This window comes from Pseudophryne corroboree, chromosome 10 (genome assembly GCF_028390025.1).
Source record: "Pseudophryne corroboree isolate aPseCor3 chromosome 10, aPseCor3.hap2, whole genome shotgun sequence".
NCBI classification, from domain to species: domain Eukaryota; kingdom Metazoa; phylum Chordata; class Amphibia; order Anura; family Myobatrachidae; genus Pseudophryne; species Pseudophryne corroboree.
This window is the reverse complement of record NC_086453.1, coordinates 128,829,701-128,856,705: the sequence shown is the minus strand read 5'-3', so window position 1 is coordinate 128,856,705 and position 27,005 is coordinate 128,829,701. Positions and strand designations below refer to the sequence as shown.

The 27,005-nt window shown below is 44.5% G+C and overlaps 1 protein-coding gene across 2 annotated transcripts in view; it reads left to right on the top strand.

Moving 5' to 3' along the window:
* Positions 1-27,005, top strand: part of LOC134966223 (brain-specific angiogenesis inhibitor 1-associated protein 2-like) — a 388,782-nt gene that overhangs the window by 113,824 nt on the left and 247,953 nt on the right. For both annotated transcript variants that reach the window (XM_063942788.1, XM_063942789.1), the window contains one exon: positions 26,042-26,117. In XM_063942788.1, the coding sequence (XP_063798858.1) occupies positions 26,042-26,117 (76 nt within the window). The remainder of the gene's footprint in view (positions 1-26,041; positions 26,118-27,005) is intronic.

Genomic DNA, 27,005 nt, shown 5'->3' with positions numbered 1-27,005 from the left:
TCTGAACACGGGTTTTTGGCACATGAATGCGCATAACCTGTGTTCATGTGCGGTGTGAAAGGGTGCTAGGGTTGAAATACCGGGTCGAGGGACCTGGTATTTCAACCCTGCTCTTGAGCAGGGTTGAACTCGTGTTCAACCCGGCTCACTGTGCGGTGTGAACATAAGCCGGGTCGATGCGACCCGTTTCCCCTTCACTCTCTTTGTACGGGCGGCTCTTGGAGACCATGTGATCTCCAAGCACCGCCCCAGCTGCGTCACCGCTGACGTCAGCAACCCGGCAATATGCCGAGCTGCTGACTGCGGTGTGAAAGGCGCCTGAGGCGGGTCGCACCCTGGTTGCTCCAGTGTGAGGCTACTGGGTGCGACCCGCCTCAGGCAGTGGGAAAGTGGTATCATGAATATTAGCTTAGCCCATAAAATGGCTTCCTCCATTACATGTTATCAGTGTCAGACTGGGGCATGACACCCTGATACTTATGTCAGTGTCGTCTACCACTGTAGCTATGTTTATTTACCCTGTACTTGTCCTATATTGTCTTCAACTGTAAGTCACTATTTGCCTGTTCTGATTATTTGTTTATGTTCTCTCTAATTGGGCGCTGCGGATCCCTTGTGGCGCCATATTAATAAAAGATAATAATAATAATAATAATAATAATAATAATAATAATGAAGGGCCCACCAGGGGAATGCAATGGTATGTGCCCATGCTTAAGGGATGCGTTCATCCACCATAGCAGGTATTCACATCTGCATTATACAATCAGTACTTTGGCTTGTAAAACTGATTTTAATAAATAGGAACCATCTTCATACAATGAAAATAGCTCTGATAACAGCTAGTCATATATTTTGGTTAAAAGAACATAAAACAAGCACGACTGCATATAATATAAAAAAAACTACTAAATCTCAGAAATGTAATCATCCACTTTACCAAGGAAGGGCTCAGACACTGAGATTAGTTCAAGAAGACGGATCAGTGTTTCACTGTTTCCACAGTGCTGAGCTGCAGACTCCTCTGCAGTCGCAATACAAAGATGTGTAGTGTGAAGTGGTTGCTATATAGTCTATGTTAGGCCACTGCAAGATAAGTAACCCCTTTAGCCTGGAACATAAAAAAACTACTGTATATATCTGGTCTAGATATATTTACGAAAGCTTTATAACTAAAATAAAACCATCCGGTCAAATTTCAATTTATTTCCAGCGTTTTATTTTGACATGGTTTGCAACAAACTTGCACGGGTGCCACAGGTTGTCTATCCAGGACTAAATCAAATTATTTATGTCCAATATTATAGTAAAAACTAGTGCGTTTGGCTGCCTATCATAAACAGAAACACAGGCCTATCCACCACCACATAACTGAACCTAATGGTGACAGGTACTGTAACTACAGTTTACTTCATTTAATATTTTTGACTGAACTTTTTTAAAAGAACCTATTGACCTAGGGGTGCCGATGAAAAACTGCTGATATTCTAGGGCACTGTGATTTCAGAGAGTTTGGGAACTGCTGATCTACTGTACTGGAAATCACCTGTTGTACTGTAGTTCTGCACAGGGTGTAGTAGAGTATGCCGGCGGCCGGGCTCCCTGCGACCAGCATACCGGCGCCGGAATCCCGACTGCCGGCATACCGACAGCTTGGGCGAGCGCAAATGAGCCCTTTGTGGGCTCGCAGAGCTTGCCACGCTGCGGGCACGGTGGCGCGCTACGCGCCACGCTATCTATTCTCCCTCCAGGGGGACGTGGACCCCCAAGAGGGAGAAAAGATGTCGGTATGCCGGCGGTCGGGATTCCGGCGCCGGTATGCTTGTCGTCGGAAGCCCGGCCGCCGGCAAACAGAAGACCACCCTTCTACACGTTATCCATAAATAAATCAGTTATTTTTCTTAGTAGCATTTAAACTTTGCACTCTTAAGGGGTAATTCAATTGGCTACAGTAATTTACCGTGGGCTAATTGATAGCCGGGACAATTCAGTTAGCCCCAAATGCAGCCCGCAGGCTGCAGTTAATGGGACTTTCTGTTCGGGTCTGACAGACCCCCAAAAAAATCCCTGATAAGCAGCCTGTTATTGGGTGCCAGAGCCATGTTAACACACTTATCCCGGATTATATTTGTTAACACCCGATAACAGGGTAATATACCGAGTGAGAAAAAAGGGGCTCTAATTGAATAGCCCCAGGCATTAAAGGCCAAGGCTACCACGTGTTTTCATACCCATTAAATTTCTGGGTCTAACTGAATTCCCTCTTTGAAGATTCTGATCACATGCATGAGCGTAAATTGTTATGATTGGCTCACTGAAATAACCAAACTGTGACCACATGAATATTTGATATGGAAAATACATTGACCCCACTTAAATCTTTGAATGGGAAATAATTTTCCCCATATGTTTCTAGGACTTTACTCGGTGGGTAAAACAAGCACTCTTTTAAAATTTGCACAAATGGTCGCATTGAATTTAATGATACATTAGCACAGTGTTGATGCCTTTAAGGTCTCCTAACATTAAGGCTTTATGCTCTAATATAAGTAAGGTTCTCCTAATCATGATTGTTGGGATAGCACTTCAGCATTACTAAAAATCTAAATGTCCTTAAGGATAAGAGGATGCAAATAATGTGCAAAATACAACAATTATGTGGAAGGTTCCATGATACTGTAACGCAGGTTATCTGAGCAGGATAACATAATTTTCACTTGTACCGAATAGGGTTCCATGATACTGTAACACGGGTTATCTGAGCAGGATAACATCATTTTCACTTGTACCCAATAGGGTTCCATGATACTGTAACGCAGGTTATCTGGGCAGGATAACAGATCATTTTCACTTGTACCCAATAGGGTTCCATGATACTGTAACGCAGGTTATCTGGGCAGGATAACAGATCATTTTCACTTGTACCCAATAGTGTTCCATGATACTGTAATGTGGGTTATCTGAGCAGGATAACATCATTTTCACTTGTACCGAATAGTGTTCCATGATACTGTAACACGGGTTATCTGAGCAGGATAACATCATTTTCACTTGTACCCAATAGGGTTCCATGATACTGTAACGCAGGTTATCTGGGCAGGATAACAGATCATTTTCACTTGTACCCAATAGGGTTCCATGATACTGTAATGCGGGTTATCTGAGCAGGATAACATCATTTTCACTTGTACCCAATAGGGTTCCATGATACTGTAACGCGGGTTATCTGAGCAGGATAACTGATCATTTTCACTTGTACCCAATAGGGTTCCATGATACTGTAACACGGGTTATCTGAGCAGGATAACATCATTTTCACTTGTACCCAATAGGGTTCCATGATACTGTAACGCAGGTTATCTGGGCAGGATAACAGATCATTTTCACTTGTACCCAATAGGGTTCCATGATACTGTAACGCAGGTTATCTGGGCAGGATAACAGATCATTTTCACTTGTACCCAATAGGGTTCCATGATACTGTAATGCGGGTTATCTGAGCAGGATAACATCATTTTCACTTGTACCGAATAGTGTTCCATGATACTGTAACACGGGTTATCTGAGCAGGATAACATAATTTTCACTTGTACCCAATAGGGTTCCATGATACTGTAACGCAGGTTATCTGGGCAGGATAACAGATCATTTTCACTTGTACCCAATAGGGTTCCATGATACTGTAACGCAGGTTATCTGGGCAGGATAACAGATCATTTTCACTTGTACCCAATAGGGTTCCATGATACTGTAACGCGGGTTATCTGAGCAGGATAACTGATCATTTTCACTTGTACCCAATAGGGTTCCATGATACTGTAATGCGGGTTATCTGAGCAGGATAACATCATTTTCACTTGTACCCAATAGAGATGCAAGAAAAATGAGCAAAGCTTTCCCTCCTGTAATTACCTGAATGCGCAGCATGTGCACAGCTGGTTGCCTGTCAGTGTTGTGAAATGAAATACTCAGGTGAATAGCGCCTCGGGCGGTGTTACCCTACTTAGCAGGGCTGATTTAAATGACTTTTATACACCAGGGAAAAGCAGAGAATACTCTCTGCTGAGGGTGGTCAGCTGCAGATCTCTGTTGGTGACTGTGCACTGATTGGTGGACATGCTCTGATTTCCTGGCCTCATTGATTTCTACAGTTTAAGGAATTTACCCAATGGTGTCAGCAGATTGAACTAATGACTCATAGGTCAGCATATAAAATTGCCTCCGGATGTGATTTGACAGGCACTTAAGATGTGATTAAAATGGATTTGTGTAGCAACATTTATCAAATTTATCACACTGACAAAGTTGTTGCACACTGCCTTATTGTTCTGTATGTGTGTGTGGCGTCTGAAGAACTAACAGGCTCGGGAAGGATAACCAACCACCAGTACATGTACTAACAGGTAGTTAAATTGTAATAATGTTACTTTAATGGGTTGGGTACAGGATCCCGGCGGTCAGAATACCGACGCCGGGATCCCGACTACGGGCGCAAGAAAGCCCCTTGCGGGCTCGGTGGCTCGCTGCGCTCTCCACAGGTTCTATTCCCACTCCATGGGTGTCATGGACACCCAGGAGTGGGAATAGCTGTGGCAGCGCTGCTGGCATTCTGGCGGTCGGGATCCCGATGTCGGTATTCTGACCGCCGGGATCCTGACTGCATTCCTTTTTAATTTGTTGTAAGGACAAATATGGCAAAGCCATACTGCACTGCACCAGTACGAAACTAACACTGCGCGACACTATGGGTTCTGTTTGTTAAACTTGCAGTAATCGCTGCAGTAACTAACTTTTTGTTGCTGCGTATCACAAGTTAGTTTTCTTTCAAACAAATAGGACCTGATTCTGAGCGGGAGCAAACCCAAATGTAAATAGATCTCACGGATATCTGCACACTGCGATGCGCCATAGAAAGTGATTGCATTGTGCGCACGTGCCATACCATGCATAGGCACGCGCGGCTTTCTGTGTGGACACATGGATTTGGAAAGGACAGGCGAATACTCACATTTGCAAAGAGTAATAAGTAGTCTGCTGCAGCCGAACGATAAAGTGGTCGCATATACGTCTGACCTGATCAGACCCATAGTCAGCGGTGCTTAAATCACAAGTGTTATGTTCCTTATGAGATTATGCAAATTCACTGGTCTGGCCCAAATGATTTCCTTATTAATAGATGACTCATATACTCTTAAGCAGATCATCTCAAAAAGAACAAATGGCATACAAGAGTGTAATTTTGTTTAACTCTGACGTATTGTCCGAGAGACTCCCGACAGTGACGGTTGTAGGCGCTGGTCACACATAACATGTCAAATGTGACCGCAAATAAGTGTCCCAAATGCAAATGTAAAGCCACTGGGCGATTTTAACGACCAACAATATCGTTGGTCAATTTTTTCATCAATGATTTTTGTCTACACAGTGGACGATATCGATTGCCGATTTGGACGATATGACAGTACATACATCTATATCATCCAAATTGACTTAGATGTATAAACAAGGATAGAGCAACGATGGATGTCTGCAGGGGCCGCACATCATTCATCGTTGTGGCATACACACTGAATGATATGAACGATATCGTTCATATCTATCATCGCTATCGTCAAGTGTGTAGGGCCCTTAACCCAGCTGGATTTTTATTTATTTATCCTGGCTTAAATATTTTTTTACATTGACTGAAGAGCTTCTATAATTGTACCCAACACCTCTTCTGTAGGTACTGTACATTATACAGCACCTCCAAGACTTGTGGGCCACAGGCAGCTGCCTCTTTTGCTTAGCTCTTACCTTTTCCCTAGCTCGGACCCTGACAAACACATTTTAGCAAAGCAGCCTGATTTAGAAATGCATTATTTTGATTTTACATTTATTTCCATAATTTGGTTCCAAATCTGCAGGCAGAAGCTGTTTCTATTTGCAGAGTTGTCATGAAATATTTCAGCACAGAAAGCTTGAGCTGCAGTGAACACACACAGGACATTCTAGCTCATGCCAGCTGGTTTAAAGCTACAAAAGCTATGGATCAAATAATGTCAGTTCGGAACATCCTTGCATGTCTGAAGTTGTTTGAGACCCCTCAGGCTGTTATGGAGTTCAGAAAAATAATCTGAAATGAGCCGCAGCTATGGTAACTTCTCTGCTCTGGGATTCTCAGCATTGCCTTTCAGTGCTTAGTGTACTGTTATTGGGTGTTTTGCCAGTTTTATTGTACTAGGCTGGACTCCAGGGCTCTTCAGTAGGGAACTGTGGGGCTTTTGTGCATAATTACTGTGGATTAAGAAGAAAATTTTACGGATATTGTGAATATTAGCATTGAACGTGCAGAGTTCACTGTCTAAATATTGTTGTTAGATTTGTTTGTACATGGAATGACCAACATTTAATGCAGTAACATTCATACAAAAATGCCTCTTTTACATTGTTCTGAGCCCAGTGCTGCAATAAGGGGCCTCAGAAAATGTCCAGATAAAATGAAACAGGTCCGCGAGTATGAGTGGTAAGAGATTTCTCATGGAGCAAAACTGTGATTTAATACAAATGTTCCCTCTTTTTCAGGAAGCAGCAAATCATGAATATACTAAACAGCAGAACATTAATATGTCCAAATTGCCCATCTGTAATTTTGCTGCTCCTACGGAACCATTGTGGCAGTCCTTGAGAAACATGCCATAAGTGCACCAATCTGGCTGTCGGTTAGTTTGGATACATTAATCTTTCTGTCATTCCCCCCACACCGCTCACTTGGCCGCACCATGGGGGTCATTCCGACCCGATCGCTCGCTGTAGTTTCTCACAGCGCAGCGATCGGGTCGGAACTGCGCATGCGCCGGCGCCGCAGTGCACCGGCGCATGGCAGCTGTCGTTGCCTAGCCATTGCCTCTGAGGCAGAGGCGGTCGCTGGGAGGGAGGGGGCTGGACGGCGGCATTAAGCCGCCATTTAGGGGGTGCGGTCCGGCCAACGCAGGCGTGGCCGCACCGTTGGGGGGGGGGGAAGCGGTCCGCGGCGGCTGCTTGACGTCACACGCAGCCGCTGCGGGCCAGGGAGCAACGAGCAGCTCCCGGCCAGCACGCTAAAGCTGTTCTGGTCGGGAGCTACTCTTGAAGTGCAAAGGCATCGCCACTTCTGCGTGGGGGGGGGGGCACTGATATGCAGGGCGGACTAGCCCTGTGCTGGGCGTCCCCCCGCATGTCAGTGTGAATGATCGTAGCTGTGCTACATTTAGCACAGCTACGATCAACTCGGAATGACCCCCATGATCCCAGCCCTGCTTCTCCCACCTGCCTGGAGGCTGCCAGGAGGGAGATGCAGAGAAGAGGTAGGGGCATGATGTAGCCAAGTGAGTGGTCTGAGGGGGCATGACGGCACGTTTACCACATTGTGGCATTCATCGCAAATCACGTCATAAAGTGAAAATCGCGTCACCATCCACTTCACTCAGGAAGTAGACAGCACTGGGCGGCCACCAGCGGGGCTCCGGGAGACTTGCCCACCATGCCAGGCGTCTAGTATAGCCAACTTGAGATTTGGGATCTCCCAGAAATATTGAGAAATTAGGGAAGTATGATATTATTGCTCTGCTGGATTGGATGAACTGTATGGACCTGATGCATTGTTCTTGATACCCCTCCCTCTCAATCACAAGTTGCATTCACTAAAATACCATAAATTGCGGCCATATAAAAATCATCAACTATCTTATTATGTGTGCAAGTCAGAAACTAAAGCATATGTGCCTGGTTTATACCAGGCACACATCACAGACATCCCACGTGAGCCAATGCTTTAAATTATTTTATTTGTTAAAAAATAAAAAAGCAAAAAAAATTCACTATTGTGCATCTGTTAATCTTAAAAACCTCTGTCATATAGCAGAGAGAAAATCCATAGATGAGATTAAAAAAACATTTGCTTAAATACGATCACAAAATCATAATACTGTATATGCCCAAGCGGAGCATTGTCATCCAGCCATCCAGAAATGGCTCACTAGTGCTTGGTACCATCATTCATTATATGCACACAGCTGTCTCGCCATACAGTATATGCATCTTTTTTCCATTCTTCATCTGTTCACAACTGAGCAGCCACAATCTAATTGTACTGTGCTACAGCGCTGCTTTAAGCTGGGTACACACTGATATATCTGCAGTTCAATCGATCTGCAGATATATCTGCAGATGGTGGTTGTTCATACACACAGAAAAGGGCCCTACACACTGGCCGACATGACTGCACGATATGAACGATCTCGTTCATTAATGAAAGAGATAACGTTCATATCATGCAGTGTGGAGGCTCCGCTCATTGCTGGTCCCCTGTTGGCTGTACATGCAGGCCAATATGGACGATCTCGTCCATATTTGCCTGCACTTCAATGCAGCCGGGTGACGGGGGGAGTGAAGAAACTTCAATCCCCCCGTCACTGCCCCCCCGCCGCCGGGTCGCCCGTCGGCCGTATCCGCCGTCGGGCAGCTCGGCGGCGGATCGGCCAGTGTGTAGGGCCTATAAGATGCACTAATATATCTGCAGGTATATTGGTCATCTGCTGTGTTGCACAGCAGATGCAATATATCTGTGAAAGACGTCTTTCACAGATATATTGCTTGTACACACCTGCAGATCAGCAAAAGATATATTGGACAACCAACTGATTGGCCAATATATCTGCCAGTGTGTACCCAGCATTAGTACTCACTCATTGGGTTACTCCATAAAGTTGTAGTCCTACATTTTTACTAAGCCAGAACTCTGAAGAAAAGTATGATTTTCCACTGTGTGTCTTAGTTAAGGGTGCATACACACGGTGAGATTCGGACATATCCGATTCTCACCGTGCGACAGGGGGCCGGGTCGGCACTTAGCCAGTATCGCAAGCACATAATAACTGTGCTTGCGATGCTGGCTATGTGCGATTTCAATCCTGACTATCTCTTCTATAGAGATAGTCAGGATTGACTTGCCTGCACAGCCTATTTTTTCTTCCGATGCCGACCGCGCGGGGCCGCGCATCGGCATCGGATCGGGATCGCAAGGTGACTGTCACCTTGCGATCTGCACTATATTTTCTTCCGATTCTGACTATATAGTCAGAATCGGAAGAAAATATCTTACCGTGTGTACACATAAGTCCATTGTATTTAGGAAAGGAGAATGCTATTCTACCTAGCCTGTCAAGTAAACTCGGTCCAATGCTACTGCTGTAATCAAATGCTCGGAAATGGAATTATCTCAAAATGTAACAGAATTTTGGTAGATTATCTCTGATTTGAGAGGTGTAATGGCAACACTTGGTCGTGTCCTGGTGTGTTACTGTGTGATCTGTAGCAGACCAGGCATTCATTACATGGTTGCTTGAGCACAGGGTCACCTCCCACACTGCTGGGGACCAACGGACACAAAACTGGAAGACTCATCTGTATGCTCATGTGACGGGCAGGATTAAGGAGGAAAGGCAGTTACCAGGGAGAAGGGAGGATGTGCACCTAGCAGCACAGAGCAGGATACAGTGTATACTACAGCATCAGTTACTGTATTAATAGGTCACACATTTCTCATAATCAAGGAATTAATAATACAGTGGTCTATTCATAAAGCAGAGAAGAGAGTGGAGAAGTGAGCCAGTTGAGAAGTTGCCAATGGCAACCAATCATTGAAGTAACATTTATCAAGTGCATTCTATCAAATTATACTTAGTAGCTGATTGGTTGCCATGGGCAACTTCTCCACTGGCTCACTTCTCCACTCTTTTCACTGTTTCATGAAAAGACCCCATAGTCTCTGTGGAAATCACCCCTCTACCATTTTTAACATTGTATTTACTTACCATATGAATTCAAAATGGACCGTTTCAGGAATTTCATAGCACAGACCAACATACATTGCTCTGCAATATCAAATTAAAAACAGATAATATATAATTAGAGAAGTATTCAACCCTACAGAGCCTGATTAAGTCCCAAGCAAGATACCAGTTTGCCACCCCCTGCAAAAATGCTTTTCCCATGGCAGTCGCCTGTACCTTTCCAGCATACCACTTATTCCTGCTTACTGTCCTCACACCATGCCCAGCAGTGCCAGCTACGGAGGGACTACACACCAAGCGTACCTAGGGTTTGCAGTTGTACTTGTTGCATGATACGAATCAGCTATATGTTATGACTATATATAATGTGCCCCCACCATATTTTATTATCCAGGCTAAATACTACTAATACTATATAAAATACTAAATTTTTTCCCTCCATGAGAGCTCCTATAGGTGACATGTTCACTAATAGGGCTGGAGTGGGCACTTCACTTGGGGCAGTATGGATGGTGTAATGGTTAGCATTACTGCCTCACAGCACTGAGGTCATGGGTTCTATTCCCACCATGGCTCTAACTCTGTGGAGTTTGTATATTCTCCCTGTACTTGCGTGGGTTTCCTCCGGGTACTCTGGTTTCCTCCTACAATCCCAAAATATACTGGAAGGTTAATTGGCTCCCAACTAAATTAACCCTAGCATGAATGTGTGTGTACATGTGATAGGGAATATAGATTGTAAACTCCACTGGTGCAGGGACTGATGTGAATGTGTCTGTGTTACATGTGATAGTGAATATAGAGTGTAAGCTCCACTGGTGCAGGGACTGATGTGAATGGCCAAATTTTCTCTGTAAAGTGCTGCGGAATATGGGTGCGCTATATAAATGACTGGTAATAAATAATAATACATTTGGCCCACAAAATGCTGCAATTCTTGGTTCTGTGGATAGGGGGTGCAGCTAATATAATCCTATTCTCTGAGAACCACACAGTTACTTACCTGACCAAGGTATATGGGAGCAGCCATCTTTTCTCTCTGTTTTAACCACTCGTCATCCACTTCTCTCTTCCTTCCACTTCAGTGGACCAGTCCACAAGCCCAACCACATGCACCAAGATCTAAAGGGCCCTACACATCAGTAGATATCTAATAATGATATGGACGATATCGTTCCAAAATGAACGATGTATTGTTCATATCGTTCAGTGTGGAAGCACCGACAATGATCGATGCGTGTCCCTCGTTCATGGTTGGTCTATCATCATTTATCATTGCAAGCCAGTTTGGACGATATTGATGTTTGCAATGTCAAATCGTTCAATTTGTTACATAGTTACATAGTGAGGTTGAAAAGAGAAAAAATGCCCATCGGGTTCAACCTGTATTCTGTGTTTATCTGTTCATACAGTATTATAATATGCCTGCTGAAGTAATGGTTTGGTACCAATTGACAACTATGATTCTACCACTCCCAGATAATTTATTTCATACAAATCGATCAGTGTGTATGCAAAAAATCGTTTCTTGTTCATATCTCTTTATTCAAATCGCCCAAACTGCACAGTGTGTAGGGCCCTTAAGTCTTACAATATTATATGCAGGGAACATATATGCAGAATATATTATATGCAGAACTTTCACAACTAAAAGTGGATAAATCAATGGGACCAGATGGGATACACCCAAGGATACTCAAAGAGCTAAAAGATGTGCTGGTTACACCATTAACAGAATTATTTAACCAGTCACTAAATACAGGTGCTATTCCAGAGGACTGGAAAAGAGCAAATGTAGTTCCACTGCACAAAAGTGGAAGCAAGGAAGAAGCAAGTAACTACAGACCAGTAAGCCTTATATCAGTATTGGGGAAAGTAATGGAAAAACTATTAAAAGAAAGAGCTGTGGAATATCTTAAATCAAACCACTTACAGGATCCAAAACAGCATGGATTTACTGGCGGTAGATCATGCCAAACAAATCTTATTGACTTTTTTGACTCTGTGACGAAAATAATAGATCAAGGGGGAGCTGTAGATGTAGCATATCTAGACTTTAGTAAGGCATTTGACACTGTGCCACATCGCAGACTGCTAAATAAACTTGAAAGTGTGGGGGTGGATTATAAAACAGTTAAATGGATAAGAGCCTGGTTGCAGGATAGGAAACAGACAGTTGTAGTTAATGGAGTGCAATCTATGGAGGTAAATGTTACCAGTGGAGTACCCCAGGGATCTGTACTTGGTCCAGTTCTCTTTAATATCTTTGTTGATGACATTGCAGATGGTATTGAAGGGAAAGTATGCCTTTTTGCAGATGATACAAAGATATGCAACAGGGTAGACACACCGGGAGGGGTAAAACAAATGATTGATGACCTAGGTAGGCTTGAGAAATGGTCAAGAACGTGGCAACTACAGTTTAATGCTAAAAAATGCAAAATCATGCACTTAGGTCTAAAAAACCCAAAGGCTAAATATAGTATCAAGGGTACTATAATGGAAACTACTGAGGAGGAAAGGGATTTAGGAGTCACTATTTCAAGTGACTTGAAGGCAGGAAAGCAATGCAACAAAGCAATGAGAAAGGCAAGTCAGATGCTTGGTTGCATAGGGAGAGGAATCAGTAGTAGGAAAAAAGAAGTGATAATGCCACTGTATAGGTCATTGGTGCGGCCCCATCTGGAATACTGTGTCCAGTTCTGGAGACCATATCTCCAGAAGGATATAAATACATTAGAGAGTGTACAAAGAAGGGCAACTAAAATGGTGCATGGCCTACATCACAAAATGTACCCGGAAAGGCTAAAAGATCTTAACATGTATAGTTTGGAGGAGAGAAGAGAAAGGGGGGACATGACAGAAACTTTCAAATATATCATGGGTCTTAACAAAGTTCAGGAGGGAAACATTCTTCAAAGGAAGAGAAATATTAGAACTCGAGGACATACACTGAGACTGGAGGGGGGGAGGTTCAGGGGAAATTGAAGGAAAAATTACTTCACAGAAAGGGTAGTGGATAAGTGGAATAGTCTCCCATCAGAGGTGGTAGAGGCTAAGACTGTAGAGCAATTTAAACATGCTTGGGATAGGCATATGAATATCCTTACAAAGAATTAGGGTTCAAAAAGGGTTGAGATTACATAAAGGATAAAAAAAAAAGGGGCAGACTAGATGGGCCAAGTGGTTTTTATCTGCCGTCAAATTCTATGTTTCTATGTTTCTATGAACAGAGAGTCAGGGAATAAAGATACTGGGACTTTATACCATGGCTGAACATAGGGGTCAGGAAGGAAATCTTAAAAAAATGTTCACTCAGCCACAATGTTAGAGGATCATGTGTGGAGCAATTACTGAAAGCGTTCCGCACATGTAATATCAGAGGCACCATGATGGTGTACTGTAGTATACTGTATGTAGCATCCCAGTGCTGCAGGTTTAGGGCCTTGCCCAATAGGATAAAGAGGGGGGCGTCTCACAAAGCTCTTATCCTCCCCTCTGATGAATAGGTACCCGCTGAGCTTTTAAGACTCCTTGTAATGAAATAATAATGTTTATGATGGGTATACGGGATGTGGACACCAAACAAGCTTTAGACAGGAACCTTGTGTTACTACTTGGCAAAAGCATCATTAGCTGTATTTACAGATGTGGGTCTAATTGAGTATGTCTATGCAAGCTTTGTGCATCCAACACTGCAATATTCTTACATTTATCTTTGCAGTATTGCTCTTGTTCCACCAGGATGGATGATAATAGTTACAGTTCCACAAATGTCCTATTGGACTGAGGTCTGGGCATTGACTGAGTAACATTGACTTGTTTTGCATTTAAATCACTCCCCTGTGCCACTTGCTGTATGTGTTGTCTCATTGCCCTATAAGAATATAATTATTTTCCATATTCCTATGTTTCTGCAAGCTGCAGCTTTCCTACCTGATTTGCATACATCTTAATCCATCCATTTTTTTCTGTCTTTATTTTGATGCTTCCATCTAGAGCATTTTACACCTGCCACAATGCTTCACGGTAGGAACAGTGCTTTGTGACTGAAAGCAGCAGTGATGCTACCATATGTTAATGCAGCAGGAGGCGTCTAGTATAAGTAGAAGCCTCCTAGCAGGGGCGTATTAAGAGAAGAGAGCAAGGCCATCTTTTCGTATGGGCTCAGTTGGCAGTGCCCAAGGGCCCTAGGTTGATAGATGAGGGCCCCCCTTTTTCCAGGGGTACCCGATTTTTGAAAATCGTCCCTGGGGAACCGGAGATATCTGACCTTAAAGCAGTGGTTCCCATCCGAGCCTGTTAATTGCACTTCCCAGCCAGATATCTGTCTGTAGAGTTTTTCTGAGAGTATACTCCAAAGGCTGTGACTCTCCCCTTTCGGTGGACACTGGCAGCTTGTCTCTACTAAACCCAGAACCAGAGATATCAGCCTACCAGCAGCTGGTCCCTGCTCCAGCTCCACACGCCTGGTATGTTATGTTTATGTTTTGGTCGATTACTCTGGCTCCTGAACTCTGATCCCCAAGTACCTCCTGAAAGGTAAGAAATCTAAGAACTGGAGACTTCTGCAGTCAAGCAAGCTGCCCTTCCACTGGAAAATAATTAATATTAAACCCACTACATTATCCCTGCGTATTAAACACCCCATACCACCCAGGAAGTGACGTACCGTGGCCCCTTCATTCAGCCCAATGCCCCCTTCTACAGTTTAGTGTTCTCCCTCCCTCTCCATCGCCCACCATCTGTTTAATAAAGGAATAATCAGCACAAATTATGCTCCAGGTCCTAATGCTGAGCGGAAGATAGAACACCCCATACCGCCCACGTGACATCAAAGCTGATGCTGATAGCACACCCCACCCTTACCGCTGGATGATGGGCAGGGGCCCCAGTGCATTGCTTTGCCCAGGAGCCTACTCTGCTGTTAAGATGGCTCTGGAGGAGGGGCCCTGTGTGCAGTCTCCATCTGGGCCCCCTCCTCCATAGCCAGCAGTGCAGTAGTTTCTGAGCATTAGGGTCACTAGGAGACCCTAGCACTGTACCAGAAACTAGTGTGCATGCACAGAACTCCGTGAAAATTGACTTTTTTCTAGTGATTCTTCTACTGCGCAAAATGCTGGGAAAATGGCTGCCGCCTCATTTTCATGATGACTTGTGCAGCACTGCAGGTCTGGGAAATGGGTGTACTATGACTGGCCGGCTGTCGGAATCACGGCGCCCAGCATAGTGGCGCCGGGATCCCGACCGCCAGAATGCCGGCAGCGGGGAGAGCACAAAAGAGCCCCTTACGGGCACGGTTGTGCTCTACACGCCTCTCTATTTATTCTCCCTCCAGGGCTGTTGTAGATACCCCGAGATGGAGAATAGTTGTCGGTATCTCGGTGGTCGGGAACCCAGCACCGGTATGCTGAGCACTGGAATCCCGACAGCCGGTATATAGAGTGCCACCCCTGGGAAATGCATGGGGCTTGTCCCATTGACAATTTCTCCCATCTCTATGATGGAAGACAATAGTTCTGTCAGAGTTACCAGAGGCTTCTCGGAGTCCTCACTAACAATAAACATCTTGCATGGATGCTTCATTAATAGTCATATTCTCTTTTTTTGGGGGGAGGTGGATTTAACAGTGGTTTGGAGAATATTAAAATCAGTTATTAAAAATATTGTTACCCCTTTACCCTGATTTGTGCTTTTCATATCCTTAAGGTGTGTATACACGGTAAGATTTATCCTTGCGATTTTGACTATATATTCAAATCGCAAGGAAAGTTAGTGCAAATCGCACTGTGTTAGGCAGCTTGCGATACCAATGCGCGGTCCCGCGGGATCGGTATCGCAAGGAAAGATAGATTATGCAGGCAAGTCAATCTTGACTACATAGTGTACTATCTAGTACAAAGTATAATCAAAAATCACACGTAGTCAAAATGGAAGGTACAGATAGTCAAAATCGGTGCTTCTGGGCTCTGGGGGAGTTCAAGGGAAATCGTAAAGTCAAAAGATAGTTAAATGCTCCCCGTGTGTATGCACCTTTACTTTGGATTTGCTTTATAGGTTTTTTAGTATCCGTGAGGGAGCTCTTGTTTGGAAAGCACTATCAGCTGGGAGGCCCCTTGCCGTGAGGTGTATTTACTGCAGTTATGTGACCTCTGATTGCGCCAGGGCTTATACAGCTGTATCTTATATTGATCAAGCAATACTCAAATCATTTCTTGTTTATTTCTATGTAATTATGGGAAAGTTTTTATTATTTTTTTATTTTATTTATTTACATAGAGACATTACAGAGAGCAGTGTGTTGATAAGAGGTAGGAATTCCCCCAAAATGCCTGGTTTCATTCTATGATGCAAGAAAATAAAATGCAGATAATTCCAACTGGGTTATTATTGATTATATTTATAATGTATTCTAACCACTGAAATTGCTTACTTACTATATACCCCTTTCACATTGAAAAATAACCCGGTATCGACCCGGTATATTGCCAGGTTGACGTGGGTAGCTGTGACCTATTCCCGGTTTAATTGACCCAGTAGTTCAACCTGGGAATAAAAAAGGGTTATTCCCGGGTTAAAAACCGGATCAGGTGGAGTGTGAACGGGTTTGCCGGGTTGATGCGACCAGGGACCTGTTCACTGCATAGGGAGAGGCAGCGCAGAGATGATCTCATCTTCCAGCGCCGCCTGTGCACCCGCCCCCGATGCTGGCTCCGTCCCCGCCCCCTGATGGCAACCTGTGGCGGCATATTGAAGGGTCCAATGCTGGGTCGCACCTGGGAAGAACCCGTTTCCAACTCCCGGGTGCGACCCGGCATTGTGGTGTGAATGTGGTATCACTGACATACGTGTGAACTCTTGCCCAAACATTTAACAAACTTGACAAATGAAGCACAATTGGGGGGTAATTCCAAGTTGATCGCAGCAGGAACTTTGGCCCTCATTCCGAGTTGTTCGTTCGCAAGCTGCTTTTAGCAGCATTGCACACGCTAAGCCGCCGCCTACTGGGAGTGAATCTTAGCATAGTAAAATTGCGTACGAAAGATTAGCAGAATTGCGAATAGACACTTCTTAGCAGTTTCTGAGTAGCTCCACACTTACTCGGCAACTGCGATCAGTTCAGTCAGTTTCGTTCCTGGTTTGACGTCACAAACACACCCAGCGTTCGCCCAGACACTCCCCCGTTTCTTCAGACACTCCCGCGTTTTTCCCAGAAACGGCAGCGTTTTTTCACACACACCCATAAAACGTCCAGTTTCCGCCCAGAAACACCCACTTCCTGTCAATCACATTACGATCACCAGAACGAAGAAAAAACCTCGTAATGCCGTGAGTAAGACCTAACTGCATAGCAAATTTACTTGGCGCAATCGCAGTGCGAACATTGCGCATGCGCAATTAGCGGAAAATCGCTGCGATGCGAAGAAAATTACAGAGCGAACAACTCGGAATGACCACCTTTGTTAGCAGTTGGGCAAAACCATGTACACTGCAGGGGAGGCAGATATAACATGTGCAGAGAGTGTTAGATTTGGGTGTGGTGAGTTCAATCTGCAATCTAAATTGCAGCGTAAAAATAAAGCAGCCAGTATTTACCCTGCACAGAAACAAAATAACCCGCCCAAATCTAACTCTCTTTGCAAATGTTATATCTGCCCCCCCTGCAGTGCACATGGTTTTGCCCAACTGCTAAAAAATGTCCTGCTGCGATCAACTTGGAATTACCCCCATGGTTTTGCCAATTAGAGAAAGATTTTGCGATCAGGTCTGAATTAGGCCCAAAGCCTGAAGTTGTGGATTAAGGGGGTCATTCTGAGTTGATCGCTCGCTAGCTATTTTTTGCAGCACTGCGAACAGATAGTCGCCGCCTATAGGGGAGTGTATTTTAGCTTTGCAAGTGTGTGATCGCATGTGCAGCCGAGCTGTACAAAAACATTTTGTGCAGTTTCAGAGTAGCTCAGATCTTACTCAGCCGCTGCGATCACTTCAGCCTGTCTGGGGCCGGAATTGACATCAGACACCCTCCCTGCAAACGCTTCGACACGCCTGCATTTTTCCAGAGACTCCCAGAAAACAGTCAGTTGCCACGCACAAACGCCCTCTTCCTGTCAATCTCCTTGCGATCGGCTGTGCGAATGGATTCTTCGTAAAAAATCCATCGCTCAGCAATGATCCGCTTTGTACCCGTACGACGTGCCTGCGCATTGTGGTGCATACGCATGCGCAGTTCTGACCTGATCGCAGCGCAGCAAAAAAATCCTAGCGTGCGATCAGGTCAGAATGACCCCCTATGTCAGAGCTAGGTGGGGGGGGGTGTACACTTACTGTATGAGTATGGGGTTTAATTTTTCGTTTATAGTCTAACACTGAGGTTCCCGAACAGTGTGCCGTGGCTCCCTGGGGTGCCTCGGGACACTTGCAGGGGTGCCCTGGGTTGGTGGTCCAGGACCAATTCAAATTATTCATGGTCAATATAATAGGCAAAACCAGTGCTGGTGGCTGCCAGTCATAAAATATGTGGCCAAACAGAAGCAAATCTTGTCCCTCACCACACAACTGACCCTAAGGATGACATATAAACGCGATCTACTTAATGTAATATTTCTTTCTAAATTTCTCAATTAGAAATTTTTGGCCTATGGGTGCCGTGAAAAAAATTCTGATATTCTAGGGCGCCGTGATTCAAAAAAGGTTGGAAACCACTGGTCTAACAGATATATTTTATCTTTTGAAAGTTCTGTCTTCATATTTTCTCCACACTTACAGTTTGTTTTCTTTTTTTTGTCCTTTTGGGTAATTAAAAAAGTCAAAAAAAATAAAAATAAAATACAAAAAATGCTGCAAAATAAGAGTGCAAAGTTAAAAGTGTTAACAGTTGATTTGTAAATGAACAGAAGAGAAATCTAATTCAAATCAATATTTGAATATCTAAATCTAATTACCCTTTGCCTTCAAAACAGCATCAATTCTTATAGGTACACTTGCACAGTTTTTGAAGGAACTCAGTAGGGAGGTTGTTCCAAACATCTTGGAGAACTACCCACAGATCTTCTGTCCCAGTCCGATATCATATATGCCATCGGTCTCAGACTGACATCAAAGTCTTCATGTTTCAGACCCTGCCTGATCCTTCTAGGGCTCTAGTGCTAGCCCAGGTGACAGGGAACACGACCGGCCTGTCGGGTACAGCGAAACCCAAATCCCCTTGTTGTGGTTTCCCGGAGAAGACTACCGGCGGGGTAAGACTTCACGCCCCTTCTCTGAGTCTAGTCAACCACCTGGCGCTAGTTTTTGAACCACTGCTGACCTCTTACGGGATCAGAGCAACTCTCAACTCCTATGAGTAGGAACTACATAAAGCCTCTTAGTTTACAGCACAACACTTTTCTAACCACTGGTGACCCTGACACAGGTCCGGAGACATTCACATCCAAATCCTGACAACAAGTACTGCGTCTGTGGTCCTCAACTTGCACATTTCTTTGTGCTTCAGTACTGCGAAGTAAGGCAGGTATTTATCTATCATGCAGTACCATCAAGGAGGCGTCTGATTGGCTCCAAATTTATTCTGCAGCAGGACAATGACCCCACATACAGTATACAGCCAATGTCATTAAGAACTATCTTCAGCGTAAATAAGAATAAGGAGACCTGGAGGTGATGATATGGGCCCCACAGAGCTCCGATCTCAACATTATTGAGTCTGTCTGGGATTACATGAAAAAACAGATAGATTTGAGCAAGCTTACATCCACAGAAGATCTATGCTTAGTTCTCGATGATGTTTGGAACAGCCTCCCTGCCAAGTTCCTTCAAAAACTGTGCAAGTGTAACTAAAAGAATTGATGCTGTTTTGAAGGCAAAGGGTGATTAACAGGGATTTGATTTAGATAGGCCTGACTGAAGCACCCAAAGCATTATCCCCAATAAGTGTCGGTATCAGGGGGAGGAGCATGATGCTGCATCGGGGCTAATTGGATAGCCTCTAGCAAACCTATTAACAGCGATTAATTACCACTGCTTATAGGGTACCCCCCCATGTCAAATAAATATACTCAGCACTCGGAGGTCATCAACGTTTCAATTTAATGTAGATTTTCATCAGCATGTGTTTTAAGTATAATTATTTGACTTATTCTTGAGTGCTGCACCATTTGCCCCTTGTAATACACACACACACACACACACACACACACACACACACACACACGTGTGTGTAATCAGGAGCAGGAAAGGCAGCGAGGTGACAGAGTTGGCATGGCTGTGCTGGTCTGGCAGGCATGGTTCTCCTCCCTGTTTACTTTTTTCACAATGGAGGCGTTAACAAAATTAGTATTTATTTATTTATTAACAGATTCTTATATAGACCAGCAAATTCCATTGCGCTTTACAACTGGATACAATCATAACACAAAACTGGGTAATAACAGTCAGATGTAGGATGACCCTGCTCGCAAGATAACAATCTATGGGGAAATAGGCATTGATACACAAGGATAGGTGCTATCTATTGCATTGTCCACTAGATTGCAAAGGTTCTTGGTGGGCAGCATGATATCACAACACAGCAGTCATGAACCAGGGTCAGGAGGAAGGGAAAGTGAAGAAAGAGAAAATATGTGTAGGATATATGTGTACTGTACGGTGTGGATATCATTGGATAGGAAAGCTATGAAGGTAATGTGAGCGGTTCTGGAATTTGATAAGCTTCTCTGAATAGGTGAGTTTTCAGGGAACTCTTGAAGGTTTGGAAACTAGAGGGGATTCTTAGTGCACGTGGTAGGGCATTCTGCAGAGTGGGTGCAGCCCGAAGAAAGTCCTCCACTCGTGCATGGGAGCAAGTAATGAGTGTGGCTGAGAGACGTAGATCTTGTGAAGAGCGAAGGGGACGGGTTGGGAGATATTTTGAGATAAGAAAAGAGATGTATGTTGGTGTAGTATGGTTAATGTCCTTGTGTGTAAGTAAAAGTATTTTATTTTGAATACAGTAGAATACAAAATGTCAGATCCTCGGCGGAAACTGCAGAAGGAGAGGACCCACTCAGAGAGGCAGTACCAGGAGAAAGATGACTAGAAGTGAGGGGAGGGGCACTGTGCTCCGTCTAGACCCCTTTCTCCCTTCTACTTATGACCCGCAGCTGCCAGTATACTATATTGAGCTAGTCTGCCTTATTATTAGTACCTGGCTGGTGCATCCGGCGGCTGTGTGCTAAGCTACCCAAATGGAGCTGAGCTCCGATCGCGGTAGCCAGTGCCGCCATCTAGGTGCCTCAAACCTCCGCTGGCCCTAGACTTGGAATGCCCCTAGGTATTCCAAATTGCCTATGCCACGGGCCGGCTCTACTGCTTTGAGCAGTAAAGGAGTAAGTGTGATTACTCTTTAGATAATGATATATTGCTTTAGGTTTGCCTCTATCTTGTACACATACTTGTGTATATAAGCCGTTGCCAAGTCTGACTTGGCTCTGCTCCCCGCTGAAGCAATGATAGATGTCATGGCTTACGAAGATATTATTAACATTTATTACCATCACTTGTGTATTACAGGAAAAAAAATTAAGTAAAAACATGGAGGTTTGTTTAGAGCTTCACTTGGATTTGTTTGAAGTTTAATTATGTATTTGATTGAAGACAGGGAACATACTTTGAGGGCAGTGTGTCTGACAGCACTGTGAGTGACACACTGTTAGAATGGGATCCGGTCAGGATGCCAAGGAAGTCTCGGCAGCTGGACTACCGATGACGGGGGGGAGGGGTTAGGCTGCAGGGGAGGGAGGGTTAGGTTTAGGCTGCAGGAATGGGGAGTTAGGCACCACCGGAAAGGTTAGGGATTGGGCTTAGCATAATTACTTTTTAGGTGGGGGGATCCTAAGCGTCGGGATGCTGCTGTCGGTATTCTGACTGCTGACATCCCGAATGCCACAATCCCGATACCAGCCCTGAATTAATAGAAGGCTCTCCATTGGTTAGCCATGAAACTCCTGCAATATATGTAGGAGGACTCCACTTTACAGGGTGGTGGTGTTCAATTATATATAGTACATGTTCAATATTTTTGGCAAATGTTCCATTCATTCTGTGTTTTCAGCCAGATGCAATCAATATTTTTTCAACAAATTTTGATGGCTGTTTTTACAATTGAAAAAGGGGCATTTTTTCACTTTTTTGTCATTTGCATTTCATGGTAGGGTACCGGAACCTAACTTTAGGACCTTCCAGTAGAACAACTAGTACTATGCCTTGTGCAAGCTGTGAGTTGCCATTTTCTCAGCAAATTTGCACTGCAAATTTATTTTGCAATACAATTACAAACTCACATATCAGAGAAAATTCACATTGTTTTTGTGCGCTATCCATTCCCCGAGGGTGTAAAAAGGTAGGGAAAATCTTTACTGTAAGGTGAAAATGACTAATTCTTAATGATTAATTAGGCATTTGGAAATTTTCAGTTATCTTAACTGTACAATAATTACTTGTCATTTTTGGGGTTAAAAAAAAAATAATTACCCCAAAATCAACTTTTTCAGTTTATTGAATGAAGGTCTCCCTATATTTTTATTCACTTCTCTCAGATCGCATTTGATAGACAAGTCGCAAATTCCTGCCGCAAGAACCGTGAATTGGCATTTCTAATTGGATCGAAGAATTCTCGGGTGCTTGCATTCGTGCATTGTAAATAGCAGAATTTGCAAGCCATTCTTTTGCATGATTGGGGCCACCCATCGTAGGGCAAGACCGCCCAGCATGCTACCCGCCGCACACCAACTGTGACCACCCTCTAATTGCGATTGCACCGCAGTTAGTGTGTGGTTGCAGAAACCAGGGAAGCTGCCATTTTTTTGATCGGAACGGCTGTGACGACACACAGCCGCCAATGCGTCCCTGATTCCCCCGCGCCGCCACGCAATGGTCAACTTACGTTCCCCCGCATTCTGACAGATGTCGGGATTCTGACGCCGACATCCTAACCGCCAGGTTCCCGAACGCCGGCATGCTGACTACATCCATACAGCAACATGTGTGCATTTAGCCTATGGATCAGTAATCCCCTACAGCAACATGTGTGCATTTAGCCTATGGATCAGTAATCATTATGACTTGGTCAGTGGGATGAACAGTATTTTGAAAATATTCATCTCTGTGAAACATATCCAGACACAGCGAGGTTAACATGCAAGTCCTACATAAATGAGCTTTGTTAATTTGGCCTTGGTTACAGATACACTGTTTCAGGACCTGCTAGCGTTTGCAAATTCACAATCAAAGAGAGTTAAATGCAGCTTTGTGGTAAATAGCACACAGAGTTAAGGTCCTAACCGTTCCACGGTTGCTGCCACAGTCAAAGAGAAAATCTAGTCTTTCAAATGGAGATGCCTTCAGGGCTGCTGTGATTATGTTGCAGTTATGTGTATACTGTACATCTGCCAAACTGTTCATTCTTCACTGGGGTGTTTTATGTGTGTTTGTGCCCAGACTTAAAAAAAAGAACTAGTGCCTTATGGAAAATGATGCCTGACAAGTGAAAAAGTTCTTTCTCTGTGCTTTATAAGGATTGTACTGTGACACTTATTATTATTAGTCTAATTTATATTCTTGGGTAATGCCTGAAAATTCCAGAAGGTGCAAGGTCCAAAAAAAACCTGTGACAAGTCGATAACTTGCCTGAGTAATAGTATTTACCAGAACCACTTGAAATGTTTGGGTGTGTAATGAGAGTGAAGCGTGAAAATACAGTACCTGCTTTGCACAGACAAAATAAGGGCCGGATTGAAATGTTTCTCCCTTCCGCGATCTCCCCATACCAGCAGAATTGTATTGCCTCCGACGGGCGTGACAAGTTAATTTCAGCTGACTACCCCCAGGGGGTAGTGAGCTGAAATGCGCGTAATGAGACCTGTTTGGGTGCCCAAATGGGTCTTTTCACGATCGCACCTATTACTTTAGTCGGTTATAGGTGCTTTGCACGCCTAAACCCGATTGTAATGAGTGCGATCATCGTGATAACGAGGGGCATTTGAATATCACCACTCTTATCACCCATCACTTTAGACGGGGAGTTTTGAGTCCTCCCCCCCTAAGAGTTTTGCCAGGTAGTAAATGTAAATCAGATTCTATAATTTTCTAGAATACAATAGAGATATGAAAGCTAGAATCTGATTGGTTGCTATGGGAATTACCTTCACTTGCCTGTTTTAGAAGCTTTAGTAAATCTACCCCTCACTGTATGCAACCTTTAAAGTCCCTAAACCCCAGTCTGATTTCTGGAATAAGATAAGGTCATCGCTGTGTGAGACATGCATTCTGCGTGGAGCAGTAGGGATCCGCACACACAGGGAAGAAAAGGCAGGTGTGAATACCTCTGAATGCTGTAGAAGAGAGTCAGTCTGGAAGACTCTGCAGTCAGGGCAGGCTGTGTATCCTGCCCAACTGGGGGTGGCAAAGCCAGTCAGACCTCAGTATACTAGGAAGTTATTGAGGGCCATGAGGCCTGAGCCTATACCTGTAGAAGACAGGGAAGGCCACCAACTCTGGGACTGAGCTACATGCCACTGAGACGAAGCCAGGCCGGTGAGCCTGTTGAATGTGAGTAGGCCAAGAGGTGCCTTAAGGGCCCCATACACTAGGACGATAATGCCCGATTTCATCCGATTTCGGGCATTCGGCCCGTTCTATCGGGTGAAATCGGGCATTTTGGAGGTGTTTCCGATCCGGTCCGATGCACGTTCCCGTGAGCATCGGATCCTCCAGATTGAATGTGCTGCACATTCAATCATGTCCGACCCCGCAGGCATGGTTGGGATCGCCCAAGGGTATCCGGTCAGATGGTCGACAATGTTAAGGTCGACACTTATTAGGTCGACCACTATTGGTTGACATTGACATGGTCGACATGGACTAATGATCGACACATGAAAATGGTCGACACGTGAAAGGTCGGCACATGAAAAAGTCGACACAAGTTTTTTTTTTATTTGTTTTGGAACTTTTTCATACTTTATGATCCACGTGGACTACGAATGGGAACGGTAACCTGTGCTGAGCGCAACGAGGCACCTTGCCCGTAGCATGCCGAGCGAAGCGAGCCATGCGAGGGGACGCGGTGCACTAATTGGGGTTCCCCATCACTTTACGCAGAAAATGACACCAAAAAAAGTAAAGAAAAACTCATGTCAACCTTTTCATGTGTCGTCCATTTTCACGTGTCGACCATTAGTCCATGTCGACAATATCAATGTCGACCAATAGTGGTCGACCTAATGAGTGTCGACCTAAACATTGTCGACCATTCATACTGGAACCAGCCCAAGATACATGGTATGGAAAAGGACAGCATACAGTGTATCTTGGGCGATCCTGCCCCCCGGTAGGCTTGCCGGGGTGATCTCCTGCGACATGTCAGACAGACATGTCTCGTAAGTGTATGGGGCCCTTTACTATAGCTGTGAGAGACAGGACTGAGACTGTGAGTACAGTAGCTGTGGCAGGCAAGTCAGGTTGGATGGAGCGTGTGACAGACCTACAAAGAAGCAGGCAGAGACTTTGGGGGAGATGTACTAAGCATGAAAAGTGATAAATAAAACTGTGATAAAGCACCAGCCAATCGGCTCCTAACTGCCATGTTACAGGCTGTGTTTGAAAAATGACAGTTAGGATCCGATTGGCTGGTACTTTATCACTGTGATATTTATCACTTTTCAGGCTTAGTGCATCTGGCCCTTTGTGTCTTAGTGATGCAGACTAGCTGCCCAATGATAGTCAGGGGCAAAGAAGTGAGTTATTGCCCTGAATGGGGGCTAGGTGTTTACTGTATTATTTAATGCATGCTGAGAGTAAAGTATTATTTCATTTATTTACCTAAAAAGTTGTGTATACCTCCTGATTAAGAACTTAGACACTACACCAAAACACCCCTCTACTGAGCTAATCTCCCTGAAGCATTAAGTAACAAGGACATCAATTTCCATTAACACGTTTATAGTAGAACTCTGTAACTATGGATCAGTTGGAAACTAATGTTATCGCACTAATAAAGGAGGTGTAACTGAAGACTGTAACTTTTGCTAGAAAACAAAAATTAAATAAAAAATGTTGGTTTCTTCTATAATGAATAAACCTATACAAACATGTTAGTATGTAATTATGGCCGTTATTGTATACAAGGCATGTTCTTACCAACAGGTCATAAAAGACAAATGTCTGATACTGTATACTTTCTCTCTCTCCTGCAGGTTATTCTAGACCAGTTCAACCCAAGCCTAAAGAACTTTGTGACAATGGGGAAACATTACGAAAAAGCACTGTCAGGTAAATATCTTTTATTATAATAGTAATTTGTAATGCACACAATTCAGAGATACCGTATATACTCCAGTATAAGTCGACCCGAATATAAGCCGAGGCACCTAATTTTACCACAAAAACCTGGGAAAACTTATTGACTCGAGTATAAGCCTAGGGTGGGAAATGCAGCTCTAGCCGTACACAGCCCTCACACTGCCAGATATGCCCCCACAGTGCCAGATATGCCCCCACACTGCCAGATATGCCCTCACACTGCCAGATATGCCCCACACAGTGCCAGATATGCCCCCCACAGTGCCAGATATGCCCTCACACTGCCAGATATGCCCCCCACAGTGCCAGATATGCCCCCACAGTGCCAGATATACCCTCACACTGCCAGATATGCCCCCCACAGTGCCAGATATACCCTCACACTGCCAGATATGCCCCCACAGTGCCAAATATGCCCTCACACTGCCAGATATGCCCCCTCAGTGCCAGATATGCCCACTCAGTGCCATATATGCCCCCTCAGTGCCAGATATGCCCCCTCAGTGCCAGATATGCCCTCATAGTGCCAGATATGCCCTCATAGTGCCAGATATGCCCCCTCATAGTGCCAGATAAGCCCCCTCAGTGCCAGATATGCCCCCTCATAGTGCCAGATATGCCCTCATAGTGCCAGATATGCCCCCTCAGTGCCAGATATGCACCCCCCCAAGTGCCAAATATGCTCCCCCAGTGCCAGTTACTTACCTTCCGCCGCTCCCGCGCTGTCTTGTGAAGGAGGGACACGGAGGGCACAGCGCGCGCCTCTCCTGCGTCTCCGGCGGCCGCGGCGGGTCTGTTAAATGAAGTGCCGTTTCGTGAGCCACTCAGAGCTCACGACCGAGAAATTCCTTTAATAGA